The 14,279-nt window shown below is 58.9% G+C and overlaps 2 protein-coding genes across 6 annotated transcripts; one reads left to right on the top strand and one right to left on the bottom strand.

Annotated features, from left to right (window-relative positions):
• The first annotated feature begins 2,130 nt into the window (after positions 1-2,130).
• On the top strand, positions 2,131-5,563 carry SLC25A45 (solute carrier family 25 member 45). 5 transcript variants are annotated; one of them, XM_036416577.2, is made up of 6 exons: positions 2,131-2,343; positions 3,403-3,446; positions 3,653-3,724; positions 3,892-4,077; positions 4,757-5,015; positions 5,182-5,563. In XM_036416577.2, the coding sequence occupies exons 1-6, from the start codon at positions 2,307-2,309 to the stop codon at positions 5,448-5,450; spliced, it is 867 nt and encodes a 288-aa protein (XP_036272470.1). In that variant the 5' UTR covers positions 2,131-2,306; the 3' UTR covers positions 5,451-5,563. The 5 variants fall into 5 exon arrangements, with proteins under 5 accessions (XP_036272470.1, XP_036272474.1, XP_036272473.1 ...); XM_036416581.2 differs by having other exon boundaries at positions 2,140-2,343; positions 3,345-3,446; XM_036416580.2 differs by having other exon boundaries at positions 2,140-2,343; positions 3,340-3,446.
• A 2,802-nt stretch (positions 5,564-8,365) lies between these two features.
• Positions 8,366-13,995, bottom strand: TIGD3 (tigger transposable element derived 3). The gene is made up of 2 exons (XM_036416552.2): positions 13,291-13,995; positions 8,366-12,496 (listed from the first exon to the last, which is right to left on the bottom strand). The coding sequence occupies exon 2, from the start codon at positions 12,480-12,482 to the stop codon at positions 11,067-11,069; it is 1,416 nt and encodes a 471-aa protein (XP_036272445.1). The 5' UTR covers positions 12,483-12,496; positions 13,291-13,995; the 3' UTR covers positions 8,366-11,066.
• Positions 13,996-14,279: the final 284 nt, after the last annotated feature.

Genomic DNA, 14,279 nt, shown 5'->3' with positions numbered 1-14,279 from the left:
GTGAGACTCGGAAGCTTACGGTTTGTTTATTTATTTATTATTTTTTAAATATATATTTTATTGATTTTCTACAGAGAGGAAGGGGGAGAGATAGAGAGCTAGAAACATGGATGAGAGAGAAATATAAATCCGCTGCCTCCTGCACCCACAACCAAGGTACATGCCCTTGACCGGAATCGAACCTGGAACCCTTCAGTCCACAGGCCCACGCTCTATCCACTGAGCCAAACCGGTTTCGGCAGTTTATTTATTTTTTAAAGTGTTAAGATTTTTAATATATATATATTTTATTGATTTTAGAGAGAGAAAGAGGGGAGAGAGAGAAGCATCAATGTGAAATTTGAAACACATCTGAAACTACGTAAGATGACAAGGTTGCCTTAAAAAAAATGTAAAATGCCGCGAGCAGGAAGGTAACGCGCCTCAATTCCCAGGCGTCTTCTGTGCTGTGCCGGAGGCCCCTTCCCTGCCTCCTATGGCCCCAGGGGTGGAAACCTGAGTAAGAGCAGCTGCCAGACCAGCCTAAGGGCTTTAATCCTATAACGCACTGGATATATTTCTCCATTTTACGATGATAAAACAGAATCAGAGAGGTGAAGTAACAAGGCTAAGACCTGGTGTAGGCGTGGTGGTGGTGCGGAAGCTGACCCAGGCCCAGGGCGGAGGAGCAGAGATCCCGAAGGCATTTCGGGGAGTGGGAGCTGCAGGGGCGGGGGTGCCAGGGCGGAGAGTGTGGTGGGCTTGGCAGTGAGGAGATCAGAGCTCTGCTCTGCCCAGCAGGCGGCTGACCTGGTGGGACTGGCAGGATGGAGAAGACCTGGTCAGGGAGGCTGTTCTGCAGGGCACCGGGGGGCGCTAACCTTGAGAGCCAAGGCCTTAGACTCAGCCATCAGCGGGGCTGGCCCCCTGCTTTTGCAAGCGTTAGGAGTCTGAGGCCCACGAAGGGATTTTCCGCCATCACTCCAGAGAGAACCAGCAGGAGCACGGCAGCCCAGCCCTCCGTGAGAGGCCAGTGCTGGGAAGACCTTGGGGCGGCCCCAGGAGCCGGGGCAGCTCCAGGGGGCGATGTCAGAGCCTACCCCGCAGGAGAAAGCAGTGGGTAGATGCGATCTGCTCTGCAGAGGGAGAGAAGGGCAAGCGGGACTGGTCCTCAGACATCTGATGGGAAACTGAGAGCTGCCACCAGATCTGGAGGGGCAGGAGGGGTCTTGTTGGGCCTTCACATTCTTGGCGGCCCCTTGGAGATGAGGGGAGAGGACTGGGGCTGAGGGCCGGTGCAGGGCTGTACGCTGATGCTGCCCCTGACTCGTCCACTCCTTTCTTTCATGAATATTTATTGTGTCTACTCTGTGCCACACGTTGTTCTAAGCCTTCAAGATAACTAACATTAGCCCGGCCGATGTGGCTCAGTGATGGAGCATCAAGCTTTCCTGAGTACCAGGAGGTCACGGTCGGATCCTTGCCTGGGCGTCATGTGCAGGAGGGAGTCAATCAATGATTCTCTCTCATCATGGCTGTTTCTATCTCTCTCCCCCTCTCCCTTCTCTGAAATCAATACAAATGTATTTTTTTTAATAAAAAAAAAAAAAAAGAGCCCCCTTCTCTCCATCTTCTCCTCCCTCATCCTGCAGGAGAGGGATTGGGGTCCCCGCCCTGTCAGCGAGGGGTGTAGTTGTTCAAGGAGCACTGGCGGTCGGAGCCTTCCACTCCAAAGCAGAGAGTGCTCCACCCTTCATGCACTCACACACACACACACACACACACACACACACACACCCAGCTCCCCATGAGGCTGTGGATGACTCAGCGGCGGTAAACAACTGGGAGGAGCCCAGCCCCAGGCCGGGGTGAGTCACTCCAGGGGGTGATTCCCGCCCTGCCCACTCCTTGTTTCTCCGAGGCTCAGGAGGATGAGGATGGGGCCCAGGCGGCCCTTGGTGGCCAGCTGGCTGTCCTTAGCCGGGCGGCCTCTGTCTGTGCTGCAGGGCTAATGGAGTGCGGGCCGGGCAGGCCCTGTCCCCAACAGACTCATTACAGCCCTGCTGGCCGAGGCAGCCGGAGGGCCCAGGCCTGGTCACACCGCAAGGCCGTCGTTGGCGGGCAGGTCGCCAGGGCCACCGTGGGGCCCCTGAGATTCCGCACCGCACACCTCCCGGGCCACAGGGCCACCCGCTGGCTCGCTCCCCTCCGCTGGTGCCCAGGCCGGTTAAACATTAGTGGGAGGTTATCAGTCGGGTTCGGGAGGGAGAGGGTAGTTACACTTTCACCACGTCTGCTCTGCGGGAGCCACCGGCCCCGGCTGGACGATGCCTGTGGAGGAGTTTGTGGCCGGCTGGGTCTCCGGTGAGCTATCTCTCTTCCTCTGTCATGTCCCCCAATGGCAGGTCACTTCCTGGGGAAGGTAGGTGACAGAGGAGGAGCTGAGGCCAAAGTCCTGGCTCCCGGAGGGTCCGGGCCAGCGGCCCCAGGGCCTGCTGGGAGCGGTCCGAGGGAAGAGGACAGGGAGGCACAGGTGGCAGGGGCTGCTCCAAGGCCTTGCTGCCCGCCGCCTGCCAAGAGGGGGAGCCAAGGTGAGCATGTCCGAGACGCCCACAGCACCTGCCCCGAACCCACTCCCCAGGTGTGGGCTCAGAAGGAAGTTCACCTTTGAGGGCACCCGCTGTCCCATGTTCCCCCTTCGGCCTGTGCCGACCTGGCAATGAACCGAGGCCTGGACCCTGAGGCCCGCTGTGCTACAGGCCCCGCTCAGCTTCTGGGGACACTTCTCATAGGAGAAACAGAGGGACTTTCTGAACCTGCCTCCAGGGATGCCACCTCTCCCGAGGCTCCAGGGCCGGCTCTGCTGCAAAGAGCAAGACCAGGAGGCGGGAGACGGCCGGGGCTGGACCCTCTGCGCCTGGGGCCAGAGAGACTCCCCTGAGGACGGGCTCTGCACGGCAGGCGGACAGGGCGGAGCGCCAGTGGGGCAGGGCCCGGACTGGACCCAGGCCCCAGACTGGACAGCGGCTGTGAGTTGATGGATGGAAGGAAGGAAGGAAGGAAGGAAAGAAGGAAGGAAAAGAGAGAGGAAAGGAGGAAGGAAGGAGAAAAGCTGTCAGGGAGGCAGGAGCAATGGGGACCCCTCCAGAGTTGTGGCTAGAAAAGCCAGCAAGACACTGGGGAGTGGGCGCCCAGTGAGGACCCCGTGTCCGTGGCTGGCTTCTCCCTTCCGCACGTGTGCCCTCGCTCCTGTGGTCCCCTGGTCCCCGCGCCCGGTGCGGAGGGCCCAGGGGCCAGCGGGGTGTCTGGAGCCGGTGGAAGGCCTGCCCCTCTCCTGCCTGAACCCCCCTTTCCTCCCAGCGCAGACTCGCTCCCTCAGTCTGGCGCTTGGGCCTCACTGACAGCACCTTCTTGTCACCACAGGGGCCCTGGGCTTGGTGCTGGGACACCCCTTCGACACCGTGAAGGTGAGTGTGGGGGAGGCGCCGAGGAAGGAGAGATGTCACCTGAACCAAAGGGCGGGACGCCCGAGGGAGGGCCTGGCTGAGGCCCCTTCCCGCCTCTGCTGCCCGCGGGCTCCTGCTCCGGGGCAGAGGCTGAGCTGGGCTGCCATGCCCGCCACCCGCCCACCCGCCTGCCCCCTCTGCCCGCCCTCCCCTCTCCTCCCCTCCAGGTGCGGCTGCAGACCCAGAGCACGTACCGCGGCATCATCGACTGCATGGTCAAGACCTACCGCCGCGAGTCGGTGGGTGGCTGCTCTTTGGGGCTTGGGGGTGGGCGGCAGCTGAGCATCGTACCGGCCTCCTCCTCCCAGGCAGGCTCTGCCCTTGGGGGAGCAGACCCAGGCCGGGCCGGGCTGGAAGGGCACGGGGGAGGCCAGGCCCCCACCACCCCGTGCCGCCCTCCCCTCAGGTCCTGGGCTTCTTCAAGGGCATGAGCTTCCCCATCGCCAGCATCGCCGTGGTCAACTCGGTGCTCTTCGGCGTCTACAGCAACGCCCTGCTGCTGCTCACCGCCACCTCCCACCACGAGCGGCGCCTGCAGCCGCCCAGCTACATGCACATCTTCATCGCCGGCTGCGCCGGGGGCTTCCTCCAGGTCAGGGCGGGGGGCATGTGCACACGCACACGCACACGCACAGGCACACTCACACACACGCACACACGCACACGGGGGCAGAGGTGGCCAGTTCGGCTTTTCCCCTCCTAGCCTCATGTGGTGACCACACTGCAGACCACGGCTGTGCCCTCGGAATGTGAGAGGCTGTTCCCAACCGCCCGGACTGGCTGAGTGGCCTTCCGCCCGCAGGCTGGAGGGGGGCCTGGCCTGCCAGTGCTAAGAGCTCTAGGACCAAGAAACACACAAAACATGTATATATATATGAGCTCCAGGACCTGCAGACCTCAGAGCCACCCACGTTCTGTCGGGCACCGGCTGCTGAGGGTGTGAAGGCGGGAAGGCTGGCCCAGCGCCTGCCCCTCTGGGAGGTGCCCCTGGAGGCGGGGAGGGAGGCTCTCTGAAGCCGAGACCCCAACACCAACGCGGTGACCTACGGCCCTGGTGTGTGGGTGCAGGCTGCTCCTTTCTTCAGACCCGTCACCTCTCACCCTGGGTTTGGGGGACTCCCTGGCCCGCCCCCCGCTTGGAGTGTGAGACGCTGAGCTTGGCAGCGGGAGGTGCTGTGGGAAGATGCCCTTTCGCCTTCCTCCTTCTCCTCAGCGTAAGCCGGGCGGCCCCAGAGCCCCCCTCCTGGGCCTTCACTCTTCTTTCCCTGCAGACCTACTGCTTGGCCCCTTTCGACCTCATCAAAGTCCGGCTGCAAAACCAGACGGAGCCGCGGGCAGGGCGGGGGAGCCCCCCGCCCCGGTACCGGGGGCCCGTGCACTGCGCGGCCTCCATCCTCCAGGAGGAGGGGCCGCGGGGGCTGTTCCGGGGAGCCTGGGCTCTGACGCTTAGGGACACCCCCACCCTGGGGATCTACTTCGTCACCTACGAATGGCTCTGCCGCCAGTCCACGCCGGAGGGCCAGAACCCCAGTAAGTGAGATGGTGTGAGAGGGCGGGGGGGCGGAGAGGAGCGAGGTGGGGAGCCGGTCCAGCGAGGAGGATGGGGGAGGCAAGGTCAGGGGAGGGCGCTCCTCGGTCTGGCCCTGCCCCCTCTAACCCTGTCCTTCCCCCAACCCCCCGGCTCCCTCAACCCCAGGCTCAACCACAGTGCTGGTGGCAGGGGGCTTCGCAGGCATCGCCTCCTGGGTGACAGCCACCCCCTTGGACGTGGTCAAGTCCCGGATGCAGATGGCCGGGCTGGGGCAGAGGGAGTACCAGGGGCTGCTGGACTGCATGGTGAGCAGCGCCCGGCAGGAGGGCCTGGGCGTCTTCTTCCGGGGGCTGACCATCAACAGCGCCCGCGCCTTCCCCGTCAACGCCGTCATCTTCCTCAGCTATGAGTACCTCCTCCACGCATGGGGGTGAGGTGCCAGGGCGCCCGCCGCTCCGGGGGCCGGAGCCCCCGCCTGCCCAGGTCGGAGCCGAGCTGAAAGCACCAGGCTGAGATTTCAATGGGAGTCTCAGCCGTCCTGTGGGGGCCCCTCCCGCCTGGAGGGGACACCGGCCCCCTTGTGACTTGACCCTCCAAGAGCTCTCAGCCTCCACCGCTGCCTGCTGCTAACTCTCCCCTGGAATCCAGGGGGCGCCTCAGCCCCTCCCCCCCATCTCCTTTCCAACCGCCCCCCTGACTCCCCTAGAACCTCCCATCTCCAGGCATCCACATGCTTCCGTGACTCCCACCCCCTCCAGGGAGAAGCCCAGACTCCACCGCTCCTGAGGGGGCGCCTCCGCCACCAGCTTTCCTCTCCCTCCACAGCTTGGGCAGCCTTGCCCCGCCCAGAACAAGCTGCGCCCTCGGCACCCCTGGCCTGGAGGCTGAGTCTTCCCCCCCCCCCCCCCCCCCCCGCCCGCCAACACAGCATCGCCGAGGGGTGACTCCACCAGCCCCAGGCTGAGCTGTCTCCTGTGCCTCCTCGGCTCCCCAGGCTGACTTTGGGTCTGCAGATCCCCTGCCCCCTTACCACAGCCCTCCCTTTGTCCTGGTGGCTGATGGGCTTCCCAGCTCCCAGGGTGGCACACTGACCATTTCCCAGCTCGGGGCCTGGTGCTCAGAGCGGCGGTGAATGGTGCTGAAGGAGTGGCACTGAGCTCCGGCCTCTGGCCTAACTCCAACCACCCACCTGCTTCCTGTCCTGCCCTGCCCCCACCGGCCCCTCCTGGGGAGCCGCCTCCGGGGGGTCAGCTCAGGGTGCCAGCAGCAGGGTGTCTGCCTAGCCCAGGGGTTGGCAAACTCATGAGTCAACAGAGCGGCAAACCGTGGCTCGTGAGCCGCAGTGTGCCGACCACTGGCCTAGCCCGTTCCCACCATGGCACAGGCTTTCTTATCTCCAGCCGTCTCCGGCAGAGTGGGCGTGAGCACGGGCTGAGGGTGCGTGCAACTGGCAATAAAGCTGAGCAGAGTTTGTCCTGATGTCTGAGACCAAGCTGGTCAACCTGGGCCCACCTTGTGGGGACCTGACGCCTGAACCCCTGCCGCTGCCCGTTTGCTGCCAGACAAACAAGCCAGGCTGCAATCACCCCGACTGACACAGGGCCTCTCTCAGGCTCAGAGCGGGTGACGCATCCCGGGCGACACAGCTGGGCCCCGCATCACACACTCGCCTGGGCGCATCTGAGCCCCGACTGCTCTCCGGGCGCTCAGTCTCCCAGGAGTCACCTGCGTTCAAGTTCACCTGGTGGGCCTGTGGGCACCAGCCCTGCCGGGGGCTTATCGGAGCCGTCCTTCACCAGATGGCGGGCACAGCCTGCAGTCACTCTCCCTCCCTTCGCCATACCGTGGCCACAGGGCGCGTGGCACGGAGCCGGGTGGGTCCCAGCCTCCCTTGCAGTGGGGTGGGGGCTGTGGGTGGTTACTGGAGGAGTGGTGACGTGCACACTGCCCTCACTTGCTTACAAGGCAGTTCCTCCCGCCGGTGCCCTGGGAGGACTGCTGAGGGTGCAGGGGGCGCCACTGGCCCGGAACCAGGGGACTGCCCAGCCCTCACGCCGCCCACAGCGGGCGAGGGCCTGCACTCTGGCTGGTGTCCCAGTGTGTCCGGGAGCAGCGCATCGGACCTCCGGAGCCGGTTAGAACGACTCCCAGCGGCCACCCCTACCCCCCCCCCCCGGCCTGGGCGAGTCAGAGGCTGAGGCTGGGCTCAGGCTGTGTGGGGAGAAGTCTCCCGTGACTTCACACACCTAAGGTGTCTGGCCGCTCGGCAGCAGACACAAGCCCGGGAGGCCGCTGTGAGTGGGTGGGAGGGAGCTGACCTGAGCCGGGGCCGCCACCCGCAGCCTCAGGAGCCTCTCCCGGTGGAAAGGGGGTCTGCCGGAGCCCCACTGTCCTTCCCGGGCCTGCTCCCCCAAACCCCTTCCCGCTGGCCAGCCTGTGGGTCAGCGGCCGGCAGCTCCGCCAAGCGCCAGGGGTGTGGCTGGACAGGACAGTCATGGGGACACCGCAGGGCGTCTGAGGCTGGAAGAGCCAAGAGCACGTGAAGAGGTGGCGGCTCACTAACCCGGCAGGAAGGGGCAGGAGCTCTGGAGGCAGTGCAGTGGTTAGAGCATCCTCCCGTTACACCAGGGTGGCGAGTTTGATCCCTGGTCAGGGCACACACAAGCGCCAACCAGTGAACGGATAAGTAAGTGGAACAACGAAAGTCGGTGTTTCTCTCTCTCCCTCCCTAAGAAATCAGTAAGTACATTTTTAAAAATTAAAAATAATAAAAGAAGAAACAGGAGGTCAGGGGAGAAGGTGAGGGTAGCTGCAGGGGGGAGGGTAAGCAGAGCTGCAGGGGGGAGGGTAAGCGTAGCATGAGCAGTGAGAAAACTCACCACAGTATTGGAAAGGAGGGTGGAAAGACAAACAGGCAGGCAGGAAATGGCTGGAGATATTTTTAAAAGCTAGATGTTTTACATCAGCAGGGTCTCATAATACGCACATTAATCCCTTCAGGTTAACAATAACCCACAACCTTCGGACCAACTAAAATTTATTTCTGCATAATATTGCAGTCTATTGTGTCCAATAGCATTATGCCTAAAAAAAAACAATCAATGTACATACCCTGGCTTAAAAACACCTTATTGATCCCACCACTGCCACCAAATCCCCCCCAAAAAACCTTATTGCTAAAAAATGCTATCATCTGAGCCTTCAGTAAGTCATAATCTTTTTTAAAAAAATACATATTTTATTGATTTTTTACAGAGAGGAAGGGAGAAGGTAGAGAGGTTGAAACTGATGAGAGAGAAACATCGATCAGCTGCCTCCTGCACACTCCCCACTGGGGTTGTGCCCAAAACCAAGGCACATGCCCTTGACCGGAATCGAACCTGGGACCTTTCAGTCCACAGGCCGACGCTCTATCCACTGAGCCAAACCGGTTTCAGCAAGTCCTATCTTTTTGCTGGTGATGCATCTTACATTCAATTAGTAAGAAGTGCAACATCTGTGAAGGGCAATAAAGCGAGGTGTGCTGTGCCACAGCCCTGGTCCCATCCTGAATCCGAACAATAACTTTTCAAATGCCGTTCTGATCAAGTCACCCTACTCCTTTTGTCCCCCTTGACAGCTTCCTGTTGTTCCGAGTCAGAGCAAGCTCCTTCCAGTCTACAAGGCTCACTCTGAGCATTCGCCTTCTCTTGGTTGCTTAGCTTACAATGATCTTGAGGTTTTCCCGAGATGAAGTGCAACCAATCAAAAAAATTCCCACAGCAAAAATTACCAGACCACAGGGAAAAAATTCCCACAACAAAAATGTCCAGACCCACGGGGGGAAATGCCACCATCGAATTAAAAATCAGTACAAAAAACACACAGCAGATTTAGCTGTCTGTCCTTGCATTCTGCAATTATATACTCCCAGTTGTGTGCTCTTTGATTATAACTGTCTCTTCTCTAAACTACGAGCTCCACGAAGCAGTGACTTTGACTCTAGGTGGCATACAGAGGTGCTCAGTAAATAATTTTGAACAAGTGAATGAATGAATGAAAGAAAACCATTCTTCCCGACTTCCCTTCTGTCAGGCCAGCGCTCTAGACTTTATGTGGATCCTGCTATCATTAAGCGCCTAGACTCCAGACCCAATACAACAGGCGCCATTTAAGAACCATTACTAATTCTGCCAATGGTGCGGGAACTTCCCAAGGACCCCTTCAAACGACAGAATGAGCGTAAACCAGGTTGTCTCCTTGGGGCAAACGCTAATACCATGACCTTGAAGATTAAAGAACCACACAGAAGACTACATAGACCGTGAGTCCCAGCTGAACCCAAGTCTCATAAATTAAGTCAAGATTTGGAAGGGGCTACACTTTTAGCAAAAGCAGAGACCAGAAAACTTCCACCCACCAGTAAGGGGAACCTACAAAGAAATATGTCTCTCTGTGTGTGGTGGGGGGAAATTAAGAATAAGATCAGCTCCCGGGTGAACCAGAAACCAACCACACGCCTGTACTTTCACCTTATGGTACCTGAGGGCTGGGACACCTTCCTCCCAGAAATTAATCTATCGTGGTGCCAGCGCCCCCTTGTGCCTGGTTGGAGCAACTACAATTTTTTGAAAGGCGAGCAGCCTGAATCAGGATCTTGAGGTTTTCCTGAGACAAAGTGCAACCAACGAAAAAAATTCCCACTAGAAAAATTACCAGACCCACTGGGAAAAAAGCCACTATGAACTAAAGCACCAGAACAAAAAACCCACAGCAGATTTAGCCCCCAAGCATTTCCGATATTAGGTTTATCAGATATAGAATGTAAAGTAACCATGCATAAAAAGAATTAAAAGAAAGACAGTATAAAAATTATTATGGCTATTTGAAAAAAAAAAAATCCAACGAACTGTCACAGTAGAAGAGAACTGAAGGCAGATGGGAAGGAATTGGAGCAGAATGCAGAGATATAAGAAGACAGGACCCATCTTTCTGCCTCTGGGCTCTGCATCCAGTTCAGCGTCTTCTCAAGACTGATGATGACAATGCAGAGTGTCCCAAAATAGTGCCTGGTATACCCCCAACAATATAGATAAATAAAATAAAATAGTGCCTGGCAAGTAGAAAACACTTTATAAATATCAATTCGTTTAAGCCACATTACTGACATGTAGTCGGTCACTTGCTATCTCTCCCTCTAGAACAGGGACTGTGCCTTACTCACCTTCGCCCTGGAGCCTTGTATGCCTTCTGAACACAGGGGTGTCCGTTACAGGCTTGTAAAGGAGTGAAATAATGTACAGAATGTTTTTTGCCATCCCTTACTTTGCACGTGGCAGTACCTGCGAAATTGAATAGAACTGCCTTGACCTTGATTTTAAAAAACTTGATCTGTTGGAAATAGTCCTCTTCGGCTCCTCTCACCCCTTCACACCTGATGCCCTATCCATGAGGAAGTCCCACCAACTCAGCAGCTTCCTGACTCGGTTTTCGGGTTTCCACTTTTGCTCCCCACCTTCCCACTTTTCCATACCGCAACTAGAATTAGATTTTTTTTTAAATATAAAATATGTCATGGTCTTCCTTTGTCTCAATCTCCCTCTACCCCTAAACTAACATTTCCTGTCTATTTAGAATACAGAAGGCAACAGATCAATGTTCCTCTCTCATCAATGCTACTCTCTCTCAAATCAATAAACTTATCCTCAGGTGAGGATTAAAATAAAAATCCGAGTTCCAAGTTTCCATCCTTCTCCCCTGAAAATTACACCCTGGCCTCTTTCCTCGTTAAAAACTTTATTTTCAGAAGCAGAACTGTTTTAAACACAGAGAGTTCAAGGCATCAGCCTGTCTGTGAAGCCTGTCTGTGAAGAGGTTCAGAAACTACCCGCCTGGCGTCAGGCCCCGGGGTCCCTCTTCCCTGGGCTGAGAACTTGTTCAGAGCTTAGACTCGGTCTCCCAACCTGCCTTCCTTTTCACCTTTCACAAAAGCCCGTTTCCATGGGAAACAGACCAGCCTCCCCTCTGCATCTGAGGGCGTTTCCATGGGAAACGGGAGAGCAGCGGGGCCCTCACAGGCAGCAGAGCCGCTCCGCCTCCTCCTCGCAGGCATAGAACTTTTCAAACAGCTCCGGGGAGGCGCCATTGCACTCAAACCACCGCCTCAGCGTGCCCAGGGCCCGGAGGGCGTCGGCTTTGGTGGGCAGGGGCTCGAAGCCGCCCTCACCAGGCCCCTCGTCTTCAGTGTCCACCTCCTCTTTGCACACTCCGGACACGGGCTCCTCACCCTCCAGGTCCACGAAGCGGGAGAAGTCCTCGGGGCTCAGGCCGCAGGGCACCGGGGGCATCGCAGAGGCTTTGTCCGGGGACAGGGGCGCTCTGCAGGGAGCCAGCCCTTCCCGAGTGAAGCTGCTCACGATGGACGGGGGAGGCACCTTGGCCCAGGCAGCCGCCACCATGTGCAGAGTGTCCAGCGCGGTGATGCCTGCCCCGGCCTCAGCCAGCGAAGTGCCGGCCCTCTCGCTCTGGACAGCTGCCAGCTTGCCCAGCAGACGGTGCCGGTAATGGGCCTTGAAGGCCCGGACCACAGAGCTGGGCAGGGAACGTGCGGTGCTGGCGGTAGAAAGAGGCAGGAGCCTCACATGGCAGAGCCCAGACAGGCCTGCCAACTTCTCCGCCGTTTGGGCAGCCAGCAGCAAGGCGACCTGTCGGCCCCGCCTCCCCATGTCCCGGTCAAACTGTGCCAACCACTCTGACCAGGGGATGCCCAGGTCAGGGTGGTAGGAAGCAGGAAGAGCCTCGCTGCTGACCCCAAAGAAGCACCTTGGTGCAGCTTGGAGCCCACTGACCAGTACCCGCCGCTTCTCTGTGCCCCTGGCGTTGGCGCACAGCAGCACCTGTACTCGATCACCTGTGCCCACTCTGCCAGGCACTGCCCGATACAGCAAGGGCACTTCAGCATAACCAAACACGTCCTCTGGGGAGAAGTCTTTAAGGGAAAGAGGCAGCTGGGTCTGGGACGTGAGGCCTGAAGGAGGAGGTGGCTCAGGGGGAAACGGAGGTGCAAGGACATGGCGGGCCCCGAAGCCCACGTTGTTCCGGCGTTTCCAGCGGACCAGCCAGCCGATGCTGGGCACAAAGTCCTGGCCCATGATGTGGGCCAGCTCCTTGGCCTTGTGGAGCAGCCGGGGCCCCGTCACGTCCCAGGCCTCGGCCCGGGCGATGTGGTACCAGCAGAGCAGAGCCTCGTCGATGCTGCTGTACTTGGACTCCCGCTTGCGCTTGCGCTCCCTGTTGGCGGTGCCGCTGCACCAGTCTGCCAGCAGCTTCTCCTTGTTCTTGCAGATGCGTGAGATCTGGGGCTGGGAGACCTGGAAGCGCCGGGCCACCTCCGACTGGGACATCTTGGACTCATCCAGGAGCTCCAGCACCTGTATCTTCTCAGCCAGGGACAGGGCATGCAGCTTCTTCTTGCTGCTCAACTCCATGGCTCTCCAGGCACCTGTGGGGAGGACATGGGCCATCTGGGAAGGGTGAGGGGTACACTGGGTAGGAGGTGTGAGGGCTGGGCTGAAAGAGGAAGGGAAATGGCTAGGCTGAGGGAGCAGGGCTGGGCATTGATCAGAGGAATGCCAGAACACAGAGGTGGGCTGGGGAGGGGGTGGCTCAATGGTCAGGAGAGGGGAGTCTGGGCTGGGGGGTGATATAATTGGGGGAGAAAGGTGAATAGGGCCAAGGGAACAGCTGCAGAGGCAACAAAGGAGTGTGGATGGAGAGAACATGGGGCCAGGGCTGAGTGGGCAGTTGTGGGTCAGACCATCAGGGCTGGGGGAGGAATCTGAGGAGGAAAAGGGGGATGAGGGCCTGGGCTGGATCTAGATGAGATCCTGGAAGACGAGGTGGTGGAGAGGATGAACAGAGTTGAGGTGACAGGTGTATAGATGACAAAGAGAGATGGATGGGGCTGAGGAAGCAAATCTAATTTGGTGCTGGGTCCGAGGAGCTAGGCGCGGTGGGGTGCGGTCTGGAGAGTGAATGGGAGCACAGGGCCTGAGGGCAGGTGCACAGAGGACAAAGGGCAAGAGGGGTGAGTTGGCCACGGCCGCTCCAGGGGGCGGTGTCACTGATGGGGGAGGTGGGGGCCGGGAAGGGTATCTGGGAGCAGGCTCGAGCGTCCGAGACCTAGGCCGGCAGGGAGCAGGCTCCGGACCTGGCCGGCCTCTTCCCGCCTCGATGCCAGGTCCGCCCCGGCCAGACCCGGGGTCCCCCGGCCTCCCGCTCCCGCTCCGCACCCACCTCAGGCGCTCGCCCCGCGGCTCCCGCCCTGCCCCCGCCCGTACCCCGAGCCCCGGTCCGGGCGGCGGCGGGAGAGTGGGGGGGACGGTGCCACCACCCGGAGGGCGAGGAGGGCGAGGAGGGCGAGGGGCTGCGCGGCCAGGGGCGGCGGCGCGCGCACGCCAGGCCTCCTGCGCGCTCCCGCGCCGGCTCTCCCGGGGAGACAGCTGTGCGCCGCTCCGCTCCCACCCGCCGCGGCCCCGCCCCTGACCGATTAGATTGGCCTCAGCGACGGCCGGTCCCGCCTCCGGGCAAGTCTCATTGGACGTCGCGGAAGCGGCGGTTCGTCGAGCCGTCTGGGGGCGGGGCTTCAGCGCGCGGTTGACAAGGCCGATCCGCCGAGCCTTCGGCTGGGACCCGGCCCGCAGTACCTGAATGTGGGGGCCGGAGAGCAGCTTCCTCACTACCAAACAGGCTAATGCCCCTCAGGAAGTGGCCTGAGAAAATGGAAGCAAGCGTTGTTTCACTAAAGCTGTTACCAGGGACAGCGCTGGCCTAAGACGCATCCCAGCTACAGAGAACTATTTGCCTAGGGCCAATTCTGACTTAGGGCGTGTAGAGACTAATTTTTACTAGATTTGGTAAGAAGAGGAAGAAGAAAGTAAAGATAAAAATTATGATCAACAAATATATATCAAGTGAATCTAAAAATCAAGTGAATTAAAAATCGGAGGAACAGAATAAACTGGTGAATATAATAGAATCGGGCAAAGAAAGGGAGTAGATTGATAATTATTGGGGGGGAAAGGGGTGCAGGAAGAGCAGGATTAAAATCGCACACCTATGGATGAGGACAATGGGAGGGAGGTAAGGGCAGAGGGAGGGGTGGGAACCCTGTGGAAGGGAGCTTTGGAGGGGAAAAGGAGAAACAATTGTAATAATCTGAGCAATAAAGATTTATTAAATTTAAAAAATTGTAAAATCAACTGTTACAAACCTGTCACCACTTG

This window comes from Pipistrellus kuhlii, unplaced genomic scaffold, assembly GCF_014108245.1.
Source record: "Pipistrellus kuhlii isolate mPipKuh1 unplaced genomic scaffold, mPipKuh1.p scaffold_m20_p_56, whole genome shotgun sequence".
Taxonomy (NCBI): Eukaryota; Metazoa; Chordata; class Mammalia; order Chiroptera; family Vespertilionidae; genus Pipistrellus; species Pipistrellus kuhlii.
This window is presented reverse-complemented; position numbering and strand designations above follow the sequence as displayed.